Source organism: Myotis daubentonii, chromosome 20 (genome assembly GCF_963259705.1).
Source record: "Myotis daubentonii chromosome 20, mMyoDau2.1, whole genome shotgun sequence".
In the NCBI taxonomy this organism is placed as follows: Eukaryota; Metazoa; Chordata; class Mammalia; order Chiroptera; family Vespertilionidae; genus Myotis; species Myotis daubentonii.
Genome location: NC_081859.1, coordinates 7,866,804 through 7,885,365, shown reverse-complemented (window position 1 = coordinate 7,885,365; position 18,562 = coordinate 7,866,804). Strand labels below are relative to the sequence as shown.

Below are 18,562 nucleotides of genomic sequence, written 5' to 3'. Positions count from 1 at the left end.
GAATGAATTCATGGTATTTATTACTGGGGTGGTTTACAGAAAAGTCTTTTTTCCACTGCTACTTGAGACATAAGAACAGTGTTTATCTCATGTGACCTCTTTTGAAGTTTTATTTTAAAAAATCATAAAACTCTGTATCTGGGAAGATATTAGTATCAATTTTTTTAAAAAGTGCAGAGGGTTGGAGAGAGGGCCGTGGCTTTGTCCTCAGTAACTACGCCCAAACAAGGTGTAGTACTTGGCAGGGTTCTTGCCGCAGACGCATCTGGCTCCAGGCTGCAGCTCACAGAGCGGTTTGAAGGGGATGCAAAGGCTTTTGGCTCCCATGGATGGAGCACCAGGTTCCAGATCCTGATCCCTGAAATTAAAACATACAAGAATCCCATTCATTGAAGCTGTGCATGTCTCTTCTTTCTCACAGCCTCACCTCCCACGTCCTATCTGCTCACTGCATTTACCTGGCCGTGGTCTTCTTGATCCAGTCTTCACAGTCAATTTCCCCACAGAATGGGATCTGAACGATCTAAGAGGAAAGGAACAATATACAGTGTGCATCCCTCCTTCCAGGCTGTAAATAGAGCACCAGTTATTTGCAGACACCCAGCCCATGCTCAAATGGAGTCCCTCCGGCAAACTCTTCCTTGCACGTAGGACTTGGTTAAAACATGTTCCCAGAGGCTTTTCTAAGAACAAAGTGAAATAGACGAAGAAATGATAAAACCTGAGCAATTCATCAGATGAATGTTCCTGCAGGGTAAGGAAGTTACCTACTTCTCTCATGTTCATTCAGCAAAATGTATTAGCCTGAGCCCCCAACTTGGTAAAATGTCATTTTGATCATCTGCCTTGAGATAATAAAGAGGTGATAGTTTCAAGGCAAATCCTGGAGGGAAGGAATGAGTAGGTAAAGGGAAGATGGGCTGGTAGTAATAAATATTCTGAAAAAATTGAATAGAGAAATTGTGCAACGCAAACTGAAGCAAAGACCAACCTGGGTCTAAGGGCTGAAATCACACCAAGCGACAGCCCTGACACTTGGAAATCATTAGCAGTTGTGCAATCAGAGCAGGAAAAAAATGTGTTTGTTTTAAACAAAGTATTGTTTAAAATTCATTACAGAAAACAAAATGGGGGAAATCTTTACTGTCACTATTTAAGCAATGATAAGAATATTAAGACAATTACAAAAAAAATGCCTTTGGATATTAAATTTGGTTTCTTAGAAATTTTTACTTTAACTCACAACATAGCTGTATTTTTAAATAACTAATAAATTTTACAGCAAATAGTCTTATTTTATTTTTTTTAAAAATATATTTTATTGATTTTTTTTACAGAGAGGAAGGGAGAGGGAGAGTTAGAAACATCCATGAGAGAGAAACATTGACCAGCCGCCTCCTGGACACCTCCTCCTGGGGATGTGCCCGCAACCAAGGTACATGCCCTTGACCGGAATCGAACCTGGGACCCTTCAGTCCGCAGGCTGACGCTCTATCCACTGAGCAAAACCGGTCTGGCTTATTTTCTTTTTCTCATGAGAAAACATTATTAAGCCTCGAGAAGGTATTTCTAAAATAATTTTTAAAATTTAAAATGATGTAGCATGTAAAAAATTCAACTTAAGTTATTAAATGTTTTGGGCTCATAAATGATAATTTTGTAAAACACCATGTTTTAATTCTTTCTAGCTTCAAAGTAAAGTATAGATAATAAGATCTAAAATTTCTATTTATTCATATAAGTCATTAATATGAAAGTACAGTATTCATTTTTATGCTATTTATTTAGTCATGGAAAGGTTCTTAATTTTTATTTTTTATAATTTCTATATCTATGTTTTTTAAAAGATACAATCTTTTGCAACACACAATATCTTCCATTTTGTAGCAGAAAAGGTTAGTGACAAAAAATAACAAGACTCTAAAATTATGATGATCAATAGATTAGTAATGTATGTCAACAGTAAATATATATTAAAAATATAAATAACATTTATTTTTCATTTAACTAAGACCATCCCCTTGGTAAAGTTACTGAAATCAAGTCCTACACATTTTTTTTTTCATTTATACCAACAGGGAAAGTAGAAAATCAAACTTTCACCTACATTCACATTCCAAAGATCCCTTCCACCTTCTCCCTTCTTAGTAAATACAATTTTATTTACAGTAACTTCAAAGGTTGCTGGCGGGCCAGTCAACATATTTCAGCTGAGCAATATAAGATGAGATGCGGACGGAATTGGCTACTGAATTCAAGAAACGAAATGTGCTTTGGCCTCTGTGCTCTGTGGACATACAACTAAAACATGTATTCTGCTTTAGAACAGATGTGGAATCTATGATTCCACTAACGTCTGCTGAGACTCATTTCTTTGAGAGCAATGAACTAACTAGTGTTGACTCTATCGATTTATTAACTCTTATGTAATGTCTTCACAGACTGTATTGCTACAGTGACTCCATACTTCTATACTACAGGAAATTCTAAAGTTCAGTAAATAATGGAGAAAAACTAAAATAATCACAAATTGCAGTGAAAGGAGAAACGAAACGTACACGGCACCAGTGGCTACCCATTCTCTAGCCTTTTCTCAGAAGGACGGAGCTTGAGTCACGTGACAAATTACAGAACCCAGAACGGGGAGGATGAAAGGCAATATTCCAAGCATAAGAGAACGGTGGACACGGAAGAATAATGGATCTGAAGGGCATTTTGAGATGAAGTATTTTGCACTCATTTTATAAGTTAGTAAACTGAGCCAGCGAGATTAACATGCTCCCAGACCACGCACTGAGACCTAGTAAGAGGTTTTAATCATAACCAATTAAAACTTTGCCTATCAAGCATGAGAAAAAGCTTTTATATAATCAGTTCACAGTGTTATCCAAAAATGATATACTGTCGTTTTAGGAAAACCAATTGAAAGAGAATATCATGGCCCCGGCTCGTTTGGCTCAGTAGGTAGAGCGTTGGGCCTGCGGACAGAAGGATCCCAGGCTCAATTCCCATCAAGGGCACATTCCCGGGTTGTGGACTCGATCCCCAGTGGGGGTCGTGCAGGAGGCAGCTGATCAATGATTCTCTCTCATCGCTGATGTTTCTCTCTCTCTCTTCCTCTCCCTTCCTCTCTGAAATCAATAAAAATGTATTAAAAAAGAATGCTGAATACTATGTAATCCTTCTGTGTGACTGGCCTTGAAAAGGGGATTAATATCATGCTTCAGTGAGTCTTAAAACACCATTTACTGAAATAGTTTTATACAATTGTTTTCAGAAGTCTCTTACCTTTCCAGAATCCAGCAGCTTCTGGAAATCCTCCATTGAATTTGCCACCACCATGTGAGTCTTAAGGTCTTCAGAAGCCCTACCAAGAAATAATGAGAAAAGAACACATAATTTCTCCTAATAATATGATGTTATTTTTAAACAAGCATAGTTTAATGAAATAACAATAACCTGGAAGTGAAAATTCAATGAGAACCTCGACTTTGTCACTAGCAATGACATTCAGTAATCTCAGTGAACTCATCATTGTGTAATTGTGAGCATGAAATGGATGTGGAATTTGCCAAGCACACAACAGGTAATTTTTACTTTTGTTATGGTTGTTAAATCTCTGTTGACCAACATTCTATTCCTGCTATACCACTGGCTACCTTAGAGTCTAGGTTGTCTTTTAAAAAATTTTTTTTTGGGGGGGGGGGGGGGGAAGAGGGGTTATTTTTTAAACCTCTCTGGTCTTACTTTTCTAAGTTTTCACAAACCTAGAAAAATACTCAGGTAAGTCTAATTACCCATACAGGATTCTGAGAATCAAGCACGAAGGCATGAAAATGTTTTGAAAAGGAAAAACACATAAATATCCATTATTCAAGCTATTTTCACCCACTAGGTAATTCTTTTAGAAATGGAAATAAATGTTATTCTCTTCTGCATTTGAAGGCATGCATGACATGAGGAAAGGAAATAAGGCGCCACACATGGACCAACCTTCTAGTGCCTCTGCCTTGAGACCTGCAATTCTAAGACCCCTTCCCATGGGTCAGGGCAGCCCTGAGCCCCCCACCCCCACTCCCACCCCCAAACCCCATAGGCGGTTCTGAGCCTTGGCCACACATCAATCACTCGGGAGCTTTCACTACTGCAGGTGCCAGACCAGCTCTAGACCAATTACATTGACATCGCATGGTAGGGGCCCAGGCACCGCTGGTTTCTAAAACCTCCCAGGGGCTGCTCATATGTACCCGGCAGGTGAGAATCAATGTCTTATTTCCTCAAATTTATGTCATAAAATCCTAGATCTAAAACGAACCCAAATTAGCCCATGGGCCAGTCAGTCACTGCTGCAAACCTAGCAGGGAGCAGGAAGCACCTAGAAAAATGTTCATAATACAAGTCAAAACACAGAGAGAAAGGCGCATTAAGAACCACGGGAAAGAGGACTTCCCGTTGGGACAGAGAATTCCCGGGACAGATCTCAAAGGTCGAGTGGGGTTGGGAGATGAGAGGCGGGAGCCGCTCATTCTGAGGAACTGACTTTCTGAAGAGATTGGCGTGGATGTCCTCCAGAAGAGCTCGAAGTTTAGTCTCAGCCTCATTTTCAGCCACCGTGAGCTTCTCTCCAGTATCACGTCGGACGGCCACAAACTGACAGCTCTTCATATCACGTGGCCCGACTTCCAGTCTAATGGGAACTCCCTAGGAAACAAAAGAGGCGGCTAAGGTGACACAGGCACAACTCCAACTGACATGGGGGTGGGGGGCCACAGGTAGGCTTACAGTTGTGAGCTCACAAAACAGTTTATTCTTGTATTATTAATATTTATTAACCCTTTGTACGCATAAGTGTCCATAGACACAAGCAGTAGACCGTCCCCACACGCCAGCCACAAACCTCGCATATCAACTCTGGTCGCCCAATTTAAAATCAGACTTGTTAGTGACATCTCTGGGTTTGTAAGGAAAACTATGGTAACTTAAATTCATCAATATTCCAGCGTATATGGAAGAAATTCCAGTATCTTCCCGTTTTGGACGCGTGGCAGTTAACTGATTAATTATAGCACTGTTTATTTGTATTATAACTGTAAAGCTACTTTTGCCCACCCTATATAGACTAATTTCATGGCTTTGACATAAATAATAAAGAAACAAAACAAAGGCATGCACAAACAGTAAGAAAAAGCAGGCAACATTCCTGAGCCATTACACAAACCCATTCCAACGAGGCATAAACCTAAGAAAAAACTGTACTGCCTGAGGTTTATTAAAACAAAATAAAAATAAACTTCCTCAAAAACGAGTTCAAATTTAGCAACTGAGCTGAACACATAGTTTCAGTGAAGAACTCGTAACGATGAAACAGAGAAAAGTCATGAGAAAGACTTCCATTTTATAAAAATACATGTAAAGAAGATCTAAATCCAACGGGAGAGTTTACCTTGAGCTCCCAGTGGTTGAATTTCCAGCCCGGCGAATAGTTATCTCGCAAATCAGCTCGAGCTCGAATATTCACACTGAGCAGCCGCCTTCGATAATCATTGCATTTTGCAATCAGAGCATCTCTGTCTTCCTCAGAAAGTGCGTTTGTGATGCCACAAGGAATGACCATCACCTAGAACCCAGCACAACAGCATATGTTCACACAAAGAAACAGCATACAGACGTGACTCTAAATCTCAACACAAATCAACACGGGGGGTGGGAGGGGTTGGCTTACAGTTGTGAGTTCATGAAACAGTTTATTCTTAATTATCATTTATTAATTATAGCATTATCTGTATTACAATGTAAACCTACTTTTGCCCACCCTATGTAGACTAATTTCATGGCTTTATTGACAATCCTATATAATAAAAGCCTAATATGCTAAGTGTCCGGTCGTCCATTCAACCAATCAAAGCGTAATATGCTAATGATATGCTAAGGCCACTCAACTCCTTGCTGTGATGTGCACTGACCACCAGGGGGTAGACACTCCGACCGGTAGATTAACTTGCTGTTGGGGGTCCAGCCAATCGGAACTGAGCAAGGTGGCCGACACACCCTGGAGCCCTCCTGCAGTGACTCCCTGGCTGGCCAACTTCCTGCATTCTTCCCCAGCCCTAATCATGCACCGGTGGGGTCCCTTGGCCTAGCCTGTGCCCTCTTGCAATCCAGAACCCCTCAGGGGATGTTGGAGAGCCAGTTTCAGCCTGACAACGGAACAACAGGCGCTATGACACACACTGACCACCAGGGGGCAGACGCTCAATGCAGGAGCTGCCCCCTGGTGGTCAGTGCGCTCTCATGGGGGAATGTCGCTTAGCCAGAAGCCAGGCTCACAGCTAGCGAGCACAGAGGCAGTGGGGGGAGCCTCTCCCGCCTTGGCGGCAGTTGGACATCCTCCAAGGGTTCCTGGACTGCGAGAGAGCACAAGCCAGGCTGAGGGAGACCCCCCCACCCAAGTGCACGAATTTCGTGCACAAGGTCTCTAATGCAGCGGTTCTCAACCTGTGGGTTGCAACCCCTTTGGGGGTCAAATGACCCTTTCACAGGAGTCGCCTAAGACCATCAAAAAAAACATATATAATTACATATTGTTTTCGTCATTAATCACTATGCTTTCATTATGTTCAATTTGTAACAATGAAAATACATCCTGCATATCAGATATTTACATTACGATTAATAACAGTAGCAAAATTACAGTTATAAAGTAGCAACGAAAATAATTTTATGGTTGGGGGTCACCACAACATGAAGAACTGTATTAAAGGGTTGTTGCATTAGGAAGGTTGAGAACCACTGCTCTATTGAGTAATAAAAAAACAAAACAAAGGCATACACAAACAAATTGCTGGAGCGATTTCTAATCTATATATAATGTCTACCAATTAGCTGCACATGGCTTGTCCGTGCTAAATAAATCATTCCAAAAAAATGATTTCTAAAAGAAGTTTTATATAAAGAAGCTAAAAATTAACAGTAAAAAACAAGAACACAAACGATATACATAGTTATACAACTGAAGTCTAGACTGAATTCTATGTTGTTTCTCTGTTGGCAAAATCTACTCAGATGATATTCAGAAAATTGCCCTTTCGAGTTTCTGTTAGTAAATATGACCTGTACTTTAAGTGCTAACAGAAATACCTTCTTACCTGAACGCAGGCTACACGGGGAGGTAACACTAAGCCCATGTTGTCCCCGTGAACCATGGTCATGACACCAATGGTCCGCGTGGTCAGGCCCCAGGAGTTCTGATAGGCAAACTGCTTCTCTCCTGGCGTCTTTGGGTCTTCAAAAACGATTTCAAACATTTTGGAAAAATTCTGCCCTAGATGATGTGATGTTGCTCCCTGAAATAAAGAGAAATAGGAGCTTTAATTGTAATAACCTATTATGCCTGCGAAAATGACTATAAAATCACATGCCTTAATATGACCTGTTTTGTCTTCCTTGATTTATTTATACATAACACATTTTAAAAGTGTAGCTGATACACCAAAGAGAGTAGGTTTAATCAAAAAGTGCTGTAGAAGTGTGCTGCTGTGGGCAGCCCCTTTCGGAGGAAGAACGTTAGTTACGAAGGTTAAATGGGACTCCACGCCTTGGCAATTCAGAACACAGGCCTTGACTTAATGACTGACCTTGGAGACTTAGAAAAGTGGGGCAGACATGCCTGGAATTAGCATGTGGGCTAGGAGCACATGACGCACTGGTTTTCTAAAAGAGCCCACTGCCCCGAGGACAGAGAAATGCGCTGGCTCTGCCCACAGGCCATGCTGACTCAAGTCCCCCGCAAACCCAGGGCAGCAGCCGGTACCTGGATGGCTCTCCCACTGGCAGATATAAACGCCTCCACGGTGGTGGTATAGTCTCCTCCTGCAAACTTTTCCTTTTCAGTTTTTCTTCCTTTTACAACAGGAATTGCCAGGAGTTCTTCATATACCTGAGCATATAAGTCAAGTATCTGCAAGACCTGCAACAACAGTTTAAATGCAGAAGTGTTCAAATCTCTGGTACACTTATTTATTACAGACCTATAACCCTGTACTATCTAAAACTAACTGTGGTGGGAAAAGCACCTCAAACAATAAAAACCTTTTTTTGTGGGAAGGATAAAGCAGCCAGTGTGAAGTTATTAAGGAAGACATTCCAACAAAACAGTGTGAAAAGAAGTTAAGAGCTTTTAAAAACCTACATAAATTCAGAGTGCAAGAGAAGATTAATGCTTTTGAAAGATACACAGCAACCAGGGTAAAAGCCTCCTGAAGAATAATTAATTTCACCCACAGGTTTATTTCTGCTACATCCTGAAGTCCAAAAAGACTTCCATCTGAAAAGTTATAATAGCATTTTCTAAATAATTTCAACAAGCAGTTTCTTAAAGTCCATGCACACTTGCATTCACTAGTTTTTTCTCTTAACATTGTAATGTTAAATTACAATTATAACAAAATAATTTATACCAAGAAATTCTTTTAATGCTATTTTGATCAGATCAATTTCAGCTTAGAGTGATATATTGAATGGTCACCTATAATAGACATACTGCATTCCTCACAGCTGGAAAAAGCACAGGGTGGACAAAGCAAAGGACACGCACAGAACTGAGCAAGGACGACCACTCTTCATACCTCTGCTGCTGCTTCCTCAAATGTGGCAAAGGCGCTGTGCCCTTCCTGCCAAAGGAACTCGCGAGTCCGCAGGAACGGCTGCGGATGCTTGAACTCCCAGCGCTGGAAGAGGCAGGAAGACAATGTGGTCGTCAGAGAGCTTTGCCGTTTTCATTAGCAATTTCATGTGTGAGCAATCAGAAGTCAGAATGTGATCCAAAGGATTTCAAAAAAGCTTCCATGCTCCCAATCCTTTGAATAGACACGTAAGGAGAGACCAATGAGCAGGCAGGACAATGGGAGCACAGAGAAGGGTGTGCACCTACCACCACGTTGCACCACTGGTTGAGCCTGATGGGCAGGTCTCGGTGCGACTGCACCCACTTCGCATACGCAGGATACATGACTGAAAGACACAGGGAAACAGGCAGGCTTAGTCACTGGAGGTTTTATTTCTCCCCGAGGGCTGCTAAGAGCTAAACTGCAACGTAACTAACAGGAAGGAGAAGGTCGTGTTTGTGTAAATGTGTTTCCAACATCTGTAATGGTCAGTGAATGGTATTATGTATTTCATAAAGCGGGCTAATCAAGAAAGTTATCTAGACCTGATCATATTTTGTGTTCTTAGCAATGAGATTTACATTTAACATTTAATTTGCTTTTCTGCTGTTTTGTTTTTAAAAACACTAAGTGAAGACTTATAGTATATACCACGTTCTATGTTAAGGTCTTTGCATTCATTAACCTGTTCAATTTTCACATTCAACCCAGAAAGTTGCTATCACAAACTCAATACTAAAGACATGGAAACTGAGGTTAAAGACATTAAAGTGCTTGCTAAATCAGCAGTTACAGGGAGAACCAGAATTTAGGGTAAGTCTGTATGTTTGATGCATCTACCTGGAGTATGAAAGCTCTTGCCTTAACTACTAATTTGAGTGAGACGCCTGTGTTATCATGGCCTACTCAGGACTATCTATAATTAGTAACACACACAAAACAAAACCCCTGCCAATCTAGCATGTGAAAATCAGCTGGTGTCATAATTTCAATAATGCATCATTACAATATCACACAAGAGCTTCACCAAAGTATCAAAGAGCTTTGGTGGATGCTCACGTTGGAAGACACTAACAAGCCCAAAGCCTCAAACTCCACTAAGTGTACATCTAGGAAAGTCACTTAACCTTTCAGCCTGTTTACCTGCCAAATGGAGGTAACAGTAGCTGCCTCATCCTTCCTCACTACATGTTGTAAGAGTAATACAAGAGCCCTAACCGGGTTAGCTCAGTGGATAGAGCATCGGCCTGCAGACTCAAGGGTCCCAGGTTCAATTCCGGCCAAGGGCATGTACCTTGGTTGTGGGCACATCCCCAGAGGGGAGTGTGCAGGAGGCAGCTGATCAATGTTTCTCTCTCATTGATGTTTCTAACTCTCTATCCCTCTCCCTTTCTCTCTGTAAAATATCAATAAAAAATATTTTTTTAAAAAAAGAGTAATACAAGATATAAATACAACTATTAACAACCTATAGAAAGCCTACATGAATGTAAATGTAGTATTAAGTAACAAAATGTATAAATATGACATAGAACATTCGTGTTGGCAATTTTAAAACTAATTTCAAGAATAAAAATTATCCCAAGAATACAATTCCTTGGAAAGTTCTGAAAAATTATAGCATAAAAACAAAATAATATAACTGTGGTGTGTTTTTTGTTTTAAAATATATTTTTATTGATTTCAGAGAGAAAGGGAAAGGGAAAGAGAAACATGATGAGAATCATTGATTGGCTGCCTTCTGCACGCCCCTTACTGGGGAATCGAGCCCGTAACCCAGGCATGCGCCCTTGACCGGAATCAAACTTGGGACCCTTCAGTCCACAGGCCAACACTCTATCCATTGAGCCAAACCAGCTAGGGCCTGGAGCGTATTTAAAAAACAACAACAAACCTTTGTCCTATTGCTAAAGAGCTCTGTAATGAATACTGTACAGAATAAAATTCTATACAGTATTCTGGTATTCTAGTCAGTTTGCATTAATTTCATCTTGGCATATACATTCATTAAGCTTTACGTATTGTCAACAGGATTGTAAATATCACAGAACGAAGCAGAGACCCACTCTACACACTGCCTCTCACACTTCAGTGCGCCTCCTCCTGCACCAAGGCCGCTCCTCACCTGTTTCACTGGTAGGACGAACGGCAATGGGTTCTGCCAACTCTGTTTTGCCAGATCTTGTAACCCAAGCAACCTGGTAAGAGAAGTCATTGTTCATACATTTTACAATAGCACTTGGAAAAGTAGCACAAATGCTGGCATTTCAGTAATTCAGCTTTTGCTCTGTTACGGTAAGGTGAATGCTGCTATTCACTATGGGAAAAGGTAGATACTGACTGTCCTTACAAACATTGAGAGAAAAGCAGAAGCCAGTTAATTATTTAATGTAACAAACACAATCAGACATAACTTGCCCTAAAGGCAGCAACATGCCTTAAAAAATGGCTTTTAATTTTAAAAAAACTTCTCTAAATCGGCTATTATAACTTGCCTTTTAAATTACTATTCCAGTGTGAAATGAAATACACTTTTGAGTTTACGTGGAAAAAACGGTAAAAATCAATCCAGCCCACCCACCTCCGGGGCAAAGTCGGCCACGTGCGTCTTCTCCGTCTCCAGGGCGCTCTGGGACACGAACATGGGGAAGTAGCAGTTCTCCACGCCCAGCTTCTTGATCTCGGCGTCGAAGAAGTCCTTGATGGACTCCCAGATGGAAAAGGCCCAGGGACGGAGGATGTAGCAGCCGCTCACATCGTAGTATTCAATCATTTCTGACTTGGTGATGACCTTTGTAAAAGAAAAATGCAGGTTTTAAGGCCGAAACAGAACCAACATTACAGTACAGGTGCTGGGAGCATGATAACCACGCCTCCACCTGGAGGCGGCCAGTGCTGGTACATCCTCTTCAAGTGCATGTAAACAGCCCTTTCCCCCTCAGAAACAGGGAGCCCTACACTTGTCCGAAGACTTGAATTCTAATCTTGCTCCTGCTGCTCCTAGCTTTGTGGCTTTGGACTATACCGTCACCTCACCATACAAAAATAAAAATAAAAATAATGACTATCTCATAGGGCTACGTCGTGATTCCACACTTATGTGAAGATGCTTTGAAGGCTGTGACATGCTAGATTTCTATATTATGTATTATTAAAGGCATTATGCTTTATTATTTTGTGTCTGGACTTCAGAACCGAAATATAAAATTGCCTTTGAGAAATTTAATACATAAAAATCAAATTAATGCACACTCACCTGAGAATACCAATCTGCAAGATTTTCTTCTTTTTTTGCCTCAAGACCCAACCTGCAGATGTGAACAGTAAAATATAAATTTCTTCATTCAGCAATTGCTTCTAGGTTGAACAGAAAGAAACCTCTAAAGGTCAAAATATTCATTTTTCTTTAGTATAAGTTATTTCTGTATTGATATCTCTTCTATATTCATTCTATTCTAGATAATAATCCTTTTCTTGAAACACGAACAATTACTCAGGAACCGTCTTATGATGCACACAGAAAAATCTACCCATGAGTTGCTTTATAAAAAGTACATTGTTTTAGAGTTTATAAACAAGGCTTTCTTGGTTTAAAATCTTAGTGCATTTATACTTGAATTCTCCATTTGTAACATTTCAAAAAATGCCCATCTTAAACCTGCCCCTTCACAAGTAGTCAGAAGGTAAAAGATGGAAATTCTAGTCTTTCTTCCACTATTCTGTGCATCTGATCACCCCGTCAATAGGCAAGAAAAGCAACTGCAGTATCCTCTTGTCTAAGAGACTGATGTGAGCATGAGACAGAACTTGAACTTTAGCTAAACAAATCTAAAACACAGTCTCTCAGGACAGAAGCTGTTAGTAACAGTGCTTCCTCCTACTAAGCCACTCACGGAACCAAGCACAAGGTTCAAAGTTCTGGATGGGGCTTGGAGACGAGAATCACATTATGTGCACAGGTTGGAAAGTACTGGACCACCACCTATCCCACCACTATTTTGTTTTTGAACAAGCTTAGTTTTATATACAACTAAACCCACTTGAAATCCTCGTGAGTCCCCACAAAAGAATTTCATTCAAAAAATCTGTTTAGAGTGCAAACCGACATGTCTAGTTAAGTACCACATGTGTTAAAAGGGAGAGGACGGAAGATGTATATGTTTGCTTTTAGTTACCTACTCAGTGGGCACAGAAAAAACTACTAACAGTGGTTACCAACTCATTATGGTGGCCGGAGGGACTGGGAAGATGGAAAACAAGTATAGGATGGAGACTTCACTGATTCTATTCTGAGACTCCTGAACCAGCAAGCGAATGTGTTGCCCATTTAAGTAAATAAACAGAAAATTAACAAAAGCTACCTGCTGACACTATACCTTTAGCATTCTCTGACTTAGTGTGACAGTCAAACTAACCACAAAAAACTCCTTTTAATGTAAGAGTCTAACGCATTCCAAACACTGCTTGCCAGCAAAGGGAGTTCCCGAGGTGGTTACCTGGTCTGCTTCCGGGGGCCCTGCCCTTCGCCGGCCCCGCTGGGCGGCAGCCCACCACCGCCCTGGCCCCTAGAGGGCTCTTTCCTTGAGCCATCATTTTGCTTTTGAGGCTTGTTCTGCTTTTCGGATTTATTTTCCTTTTCTTTCTTTTTCTTGTCTTTGTCCTCGGCCCCAGTGGCAGAGACGGGCTTATACTCGACGCCGGTCAGAGACTTGTACTGCGCCTTCCGCTGCAGGAGCTCCTGCACAGCCGCGTCCACCTGGTCCTTCGGTTCAGCAAGAGAACAGGAGAGTGTTTAATTCAAAGCCCTGCCCGAAGCTTTAGAAGCAGATCTGAGCACACCACTGAAGGCAGAGGGGTGTGTGGTAGGCGAGAACGCTGCATGTACTAACTTCTGAAATAAATAAGTGAATATGAGGAACAGGGATAGGACTGTGCAAGAGAGTGACTTAGAAATCGTGCTGTCACTGCACTGTCGAAAGAGTAGTCATTAGCCCCATGTGGCTATTGACCTCTAAATTGATCTGAAGTAAATCAATTAGCAACCCGGCTCCTCAGTCACAATGGCCACACTGGCTGTACGGGACAGAGCTGTCACGGAGCACGCCTCTGAGAAGGCACTAGTGCAGAGCACATGTCCTGCCGCAGTTTAGGAGCCACTCAATCACACAGGTGGAACAGTGACCACTACCAAGATGACAGCAGTCCAGTCTACATTACTGGTCAAATTTCAAAACCTGTAACGTTTCTGCCTTCCACTCAAATGAATCTGTACCAAAAAGTCCTATTTGTATAAAGGTAATACTATGAGCATAAACCACACCATGGTTCAAAATAAAACTTGTCGTTCAAGACCAAGCATGTCAAACTCAAAGGCTAACACGGGCCAAATAAACGAGGCATGCGGCCCGTGGGCCACGAGTTTGACATACTTGTTCTAGGCTGAAGAGCTTTAGGAGAATGAGTCCAACAGAGAGCAAGGACTGCTCAGGGCCTCCGTGAGCCAGGCACTGCTGGGGTCTAGGCCCCTATTCTCCAGGCTCTTACAGACCAGAGAGAAACAGATAATTTAACAGTTGAAATAAAGGGCAGTTAAGTATTATGTCAGAGAAAGGCGGTGTCCTAGGAGACTGTGCAGTCAGATCTAGTTGGGGGAGAAAGGACCACGGAAGGCTTCTCTAGCAGACAAGACAAAAGAGCTGGAAACTGAAACATAAGAACTTTGCCAGATTCCATGGGGCAGGAAAATAGCGGGTAACGTGAAAAACAAAAATACACACAGAACAGCACACCAACCTTAGAGGCTTTCTCAGCTTTAAGCTTCCGAACGACCTCCCCTTGAGAAGCCACTTGATCAAAAAGCACTTTGGCTTCCGCTGTTTCTGGACCACAAGGCTCAGAGCTCCTGGCTGGACTTGAACCTGAGCCGTGAGGTAACGGGGGCTGGCCAGGCACGTATTCCTGCCCGGTCTTTTCTTTATACTGAGCTTTCAGAGAAAGCAAGCACTCGACAGCTTCGTTGACTTTAGCCTGTGGTCAAGGAGAAAGAGATAAATATTTAGTGCTGTAACCTTTCTTCTTCCTTATGTAAACAGACAAATGACAAAACAGCCAAGCAGACTGCCAGCGACCACGCCCTGGGTAAGGAGAGGAGCCAGAATTTATAAAATCGGAGCACAGACCACCCCAATGGCTTGGCCAATATAAACCTTATTTTCTTCATTTCTAAACAGAAGGTAAATACAACACTGGAAAAACACACAATCTGGGCCCAACTAAAGAACAGTTACATCACTCCCTCTGATACTTCAACATAATCATCACGAAAAAGAACGAAACAGCCCAAATGAGACGCTTGTGACTCCAGCAGGGAAGGCCAGCCACGCAGGCAAAGGCCTCAAGCCAGAAGCCTTACCTGGTGGCAGTACTAACCACAAACCAACATGCCACCGGGAAGCCACGGTAGAGAAAAAACACCTGCAACTCACCCTACCCAAGTCTTACGGCCAATTCTACCAGAGCTGGGAGCCACCCACCGGAAGCCGGAAACCCACGTGGGGGCCAAGGAGGCAGGAAGCATGGGTATGCCTTCCGAGAACGGGCATCCGACAGCAATCATTTCCTTGGGCAGCTACTTTATGAGACAGTGTTCTGCCGCCTACAGACCTGGAGCCCGTCACAGCAGCACCAACGGAGCGAGCACAGGGAAAGGCAGTCGCACACCGATAAGGGGGAGGCGGGCTGACTGATACTCCCGACCCGTCTCTCACTTACATTACTTTAGAATTCAGGGTATTTTCACAGCAAAACCAACCTGATCCTAAGAAAAAGGAGGTAGTTCATCAGACATACAAGAATCAAGAAAAACAGAAACTTCCACCAGTTAAAAGAAAGGAAATGGGGGAAAGTGAAGGGGCTGTCCTGCAACCATTTCCACAGAAAGAGGCCTATTTGAAAGAAGCTCTACTTTGCCACTGGAAGAATTCACTCGAGTTTAAAGTCAGATGGCGCACATTTCACACAGGGAAACAACAGCAAAAAACCACACCTTTGTTTGGCAAGACTACAACTTGAAATATTATAAAGGAGAAAATTAAGATGGCCAAACGACTTCATTACGACTAAGACATTCCAGTAAGAGTAAAAGCAGAAGGAAATTCTAAAACTAGATTATGTTTGTTTGCTGGGCTCCACGCTATGAACCGTGTCCTCCTTCCCTGCCACTTCGCACCACAGCGTTTCTCAGCAATTTAGACACCACGGTCACACGGCCCAGGACTGTGCCAGCGTGCGTCTCCCCCAGCCCTCCCCCGGCCAGCAGGTGATGGCGAGCTGCTGCTTGTTAATGTTTCCAGGGCTTGGCACACGGCAGGTGTCAGTAAATGTTGACCGTTATGTTGAAATGTTCAAGCAGACAGTCTACAAACATCACGTCCCACGGGAAGCCGAGTCCACGCTAGCAGCTGGAGGTCACGGGCCTCCTCACAAGGCTGCCTGGCTCCCCCAGCACACTCACCTTAGGGGCTTTTTCCGCTTTCAGCTTTCGCACCACCTCCCCCTGTGCAGCCACCTCATCGTACAGAGATCTGCCTCCCGGGGGGCTTGCTGAGGACGGAGAGGACACAGCCTGTGCCGCCGCCGCCGCCGGAGGACTTCCAGGCTTGTATTCCTGGCCCGTCTTCTCCTTATATACGGCCTTCAAAGCCAGAAGCTGTTTTACAGCTGCATCGACATCTTCCTTTGCTGCTTTCTTGGCTTTCAATTCCCGAACCGCATCCCCCTGGGCAGCCACCTTATTGTAAAGGACCACGGGGTCCTCAGAGACAGCACTAGTATTAGTCAAAGGGGGCGCTGGTCTTTCCTTAACAGGAGTCGTTGTCTACGGAGGCAGAAAACCAAAAGCACGATAATTAATTCATATTCAATGTCTCTCCCCCAAATTAAATCAAACTGTTTTGTTTCAAGTTAAAATTTTAAAATCAGAGACCAGTTTTTATTGTGTAAATGAAAGGCTCAAGTCACGACATTCCCATTGTAAATAGTTTCGAACTCGTATCTCCTAATAAACTTGCACGCTCCTGCCGTCCCTAGCTCAGATATTTTACCACTTACCTAGTCACCAAAACAAAACTAGAGGTTACTGTCTTAACAATTCTCCCTGGATCCATGTCCTACACTCTGTCCTCTATACTCTCATCCTCTAACCACTTGTAACACCATCTAATCCGACATCCCACCCACCCTCCAAACTGTCTTCCTCACTGATGCTAAATCTTCAATGACTACCCAACTGCCACATCCAAACTATGCATCGGGTGCTCCAGGTGCCACAGAAAATTCACCAGGTGCCACCGATGCTGTAAGTGTCTGAGGCAAACAGCAAGATGCCCACATCTGTGTGTACCACAAGCTCAAGGTGTTTCAGCTGTAACATTAGAGCGTGCTGCATTCTTTCAAGGACATCGTATCTTGGCAAAAGTGAAATAAAGCCCTGCCGGTGTGGCTCCGTGGTTGAGTGTCGACCCATAAGGTCACTGGTTCAATTCCCAGTCAGGGCACATGCCTGGGTTGCAGGCTCGATCCCCAGTAGGGGGTTGGCATGAGGCAGCCCATCAATGTTTCTATCTCTCCATCCTCTTACCTTCCTCTCTCTCTAAAATCAATAAAAACATATCTAAAAAAATAAAATAAGCAAAAGGTGAAATAAAAATAAGAATAAAAATATTAAACATTTAAGAACAAAGTATTTTTTAAATAAAATGTTTTTCTTTTCTTTCAACTTACATGCATTATTTTTTCAAATACCTACTAAGTTATTGGGATATAATATGTATGTAGTTGTTTGCACTTAAGTACTTAATAGAGACAGTATTTACCTCATTTTTCAGTGTTTCTACTTTGGTCTTTTCCTTGGACCCAGAAGTCGGCATTTCCTTGGTGTGCCCATCAGGAATGAATATTAAGACACAGGGTGCTTCTCTGCAGCTATGTGGGCTGAAGAGAACAGGAAGGGCCAGAAAAGTACATTTGAACCGAATTATCTGAACAGCAATTAAAACTGAATTCCTAGATTGAGTCGATGGCACTGTGTTAGTGCTCTTAAATATAAATAGTCCATTCTCTTAGTCAAATCAGAGGTTCTTCCGTGTAGTTTAAAAATAACTACGTTGATAAAAATCAACCGTACTAATTATAAACTTCCAATTTATAAACTTCCATAAATGTGAGCATGCTAAGCCCAGGATAACAGTGTATCTACTCCACATGGCACCAGAAAGGCATCAGTGGATGCTAACGGTCTCACTCTTGACATAAAAGGCAATTCATCTACCTATCTGCTTAGAAGCAGAGCCATTCATGCAAAATATTTATTTTGAGAATTTCTCAATTCTAAAGGGTAATTAGCAAACTCCACTGCCCTGAGACTATTTGCAAGCAAAGAATTTCTTCAAATTTTGTAGTAAATGCCAAAGTGAAAAGGAAGAGAAAGAATGTAGTAACAATAGGATCAATGCATCTCTTCAATATTTATTAGTAATAGCTTTATTGAGATATAATCTACATAACAAAAAAGTCATCCTTTGCCCTGGGAGGGTAGCTCAGTTGGTTGGGACATCGTCCCATATACCAAAAGGTGGTGGGTTCGATTCCTGGCCAGGGCACATACACAGATTGTGGGTTTGATCCCCAGTCGGGGCATGTGCTGGAGGCAACCGATCAATGTTTCTCTCTCACATCCATGTTTCTCTCTCTCCCTTCCTCTGTCTAAAATCAATAAAACAAAATAAAAATTCACCCTTTGAAAATCCACAACTCGCCGAAACCGGTTTGGCTCAGTGGATAGAGCGTCGGCCTGCGGACTGAAAGGTCCCAGGTTCGATTCCGGTCAAGGGCATGTACCT

At 42.3% G+C, this 18,562-nt stretch overlaps 1 protein-coding gene across 2 annotated transcripts in view; it reads right to left on the bottom strand.

Moving 5' to 3' along the window:
* Positions 1–18,562, bottom strand: part of EPRS1 (glutamyl-prolyl-tRNA synthetase 1) — a 45,045-nt gene continuing 26,483 nt past the window's right edge. For both annotated transcript variants that reach the window (XM_059677425.1, XM_059677426.1), the window contains 16 exons: positions 17,537–17,654; positions 16,177–16,539; positions 14,457–14,690; positions 13,160–13,425; positions 11,920–11,971; positions 11,245–11,454; positions 10,789–10,861; positions 8,930–9,009; positions 8,625–8,726; positions 7,811–7,966; positions 7,146–7,343; positions 5,444–5,617; positions 4,541–4,701; positions 3,289–3,367; positions 459–523; positions 1–358 (listed from right to left, as the gene is read on the bottom strand). In XM_059677425.1, coding sequence (XP_059533408.1) covers positions 208–358; positions 459–523; positions 3,289–3,367; positions 4,541–4,701; positions 5,444–5,617; positions 7,146–7,343; positions 7,811–7,966; positions 8,625–8,726; positions 8,930–9,009; positions 10,789–10,861; positions 11,245–11,454; positions 11,920–11,971; positions 13,160–13,425; positions 14,457–14,690; positions 16,177–16,539; positions 17,537–17,654 — 2,482 coding nt within the window. In that variant the 3' untranslated portion in view covers positions 1–207. The remainder of the gene's footprint in view (positions 359–458; positions 524–3,288; positions 3,368–4,540; positions 4,702–5,443; positions 5,618–7,145; positions 7,344–7,810; positions 7,967–8,624; positions 8,727–8,929; positions 9,010–10,788; positions 10,862–11,244; positions 11,455–11,919; positions 11,972–13,159; positions 13,426–14,456; positions 14,691–16,176; positions 16,540–17,536; positions 17,655–18,562) is intronic.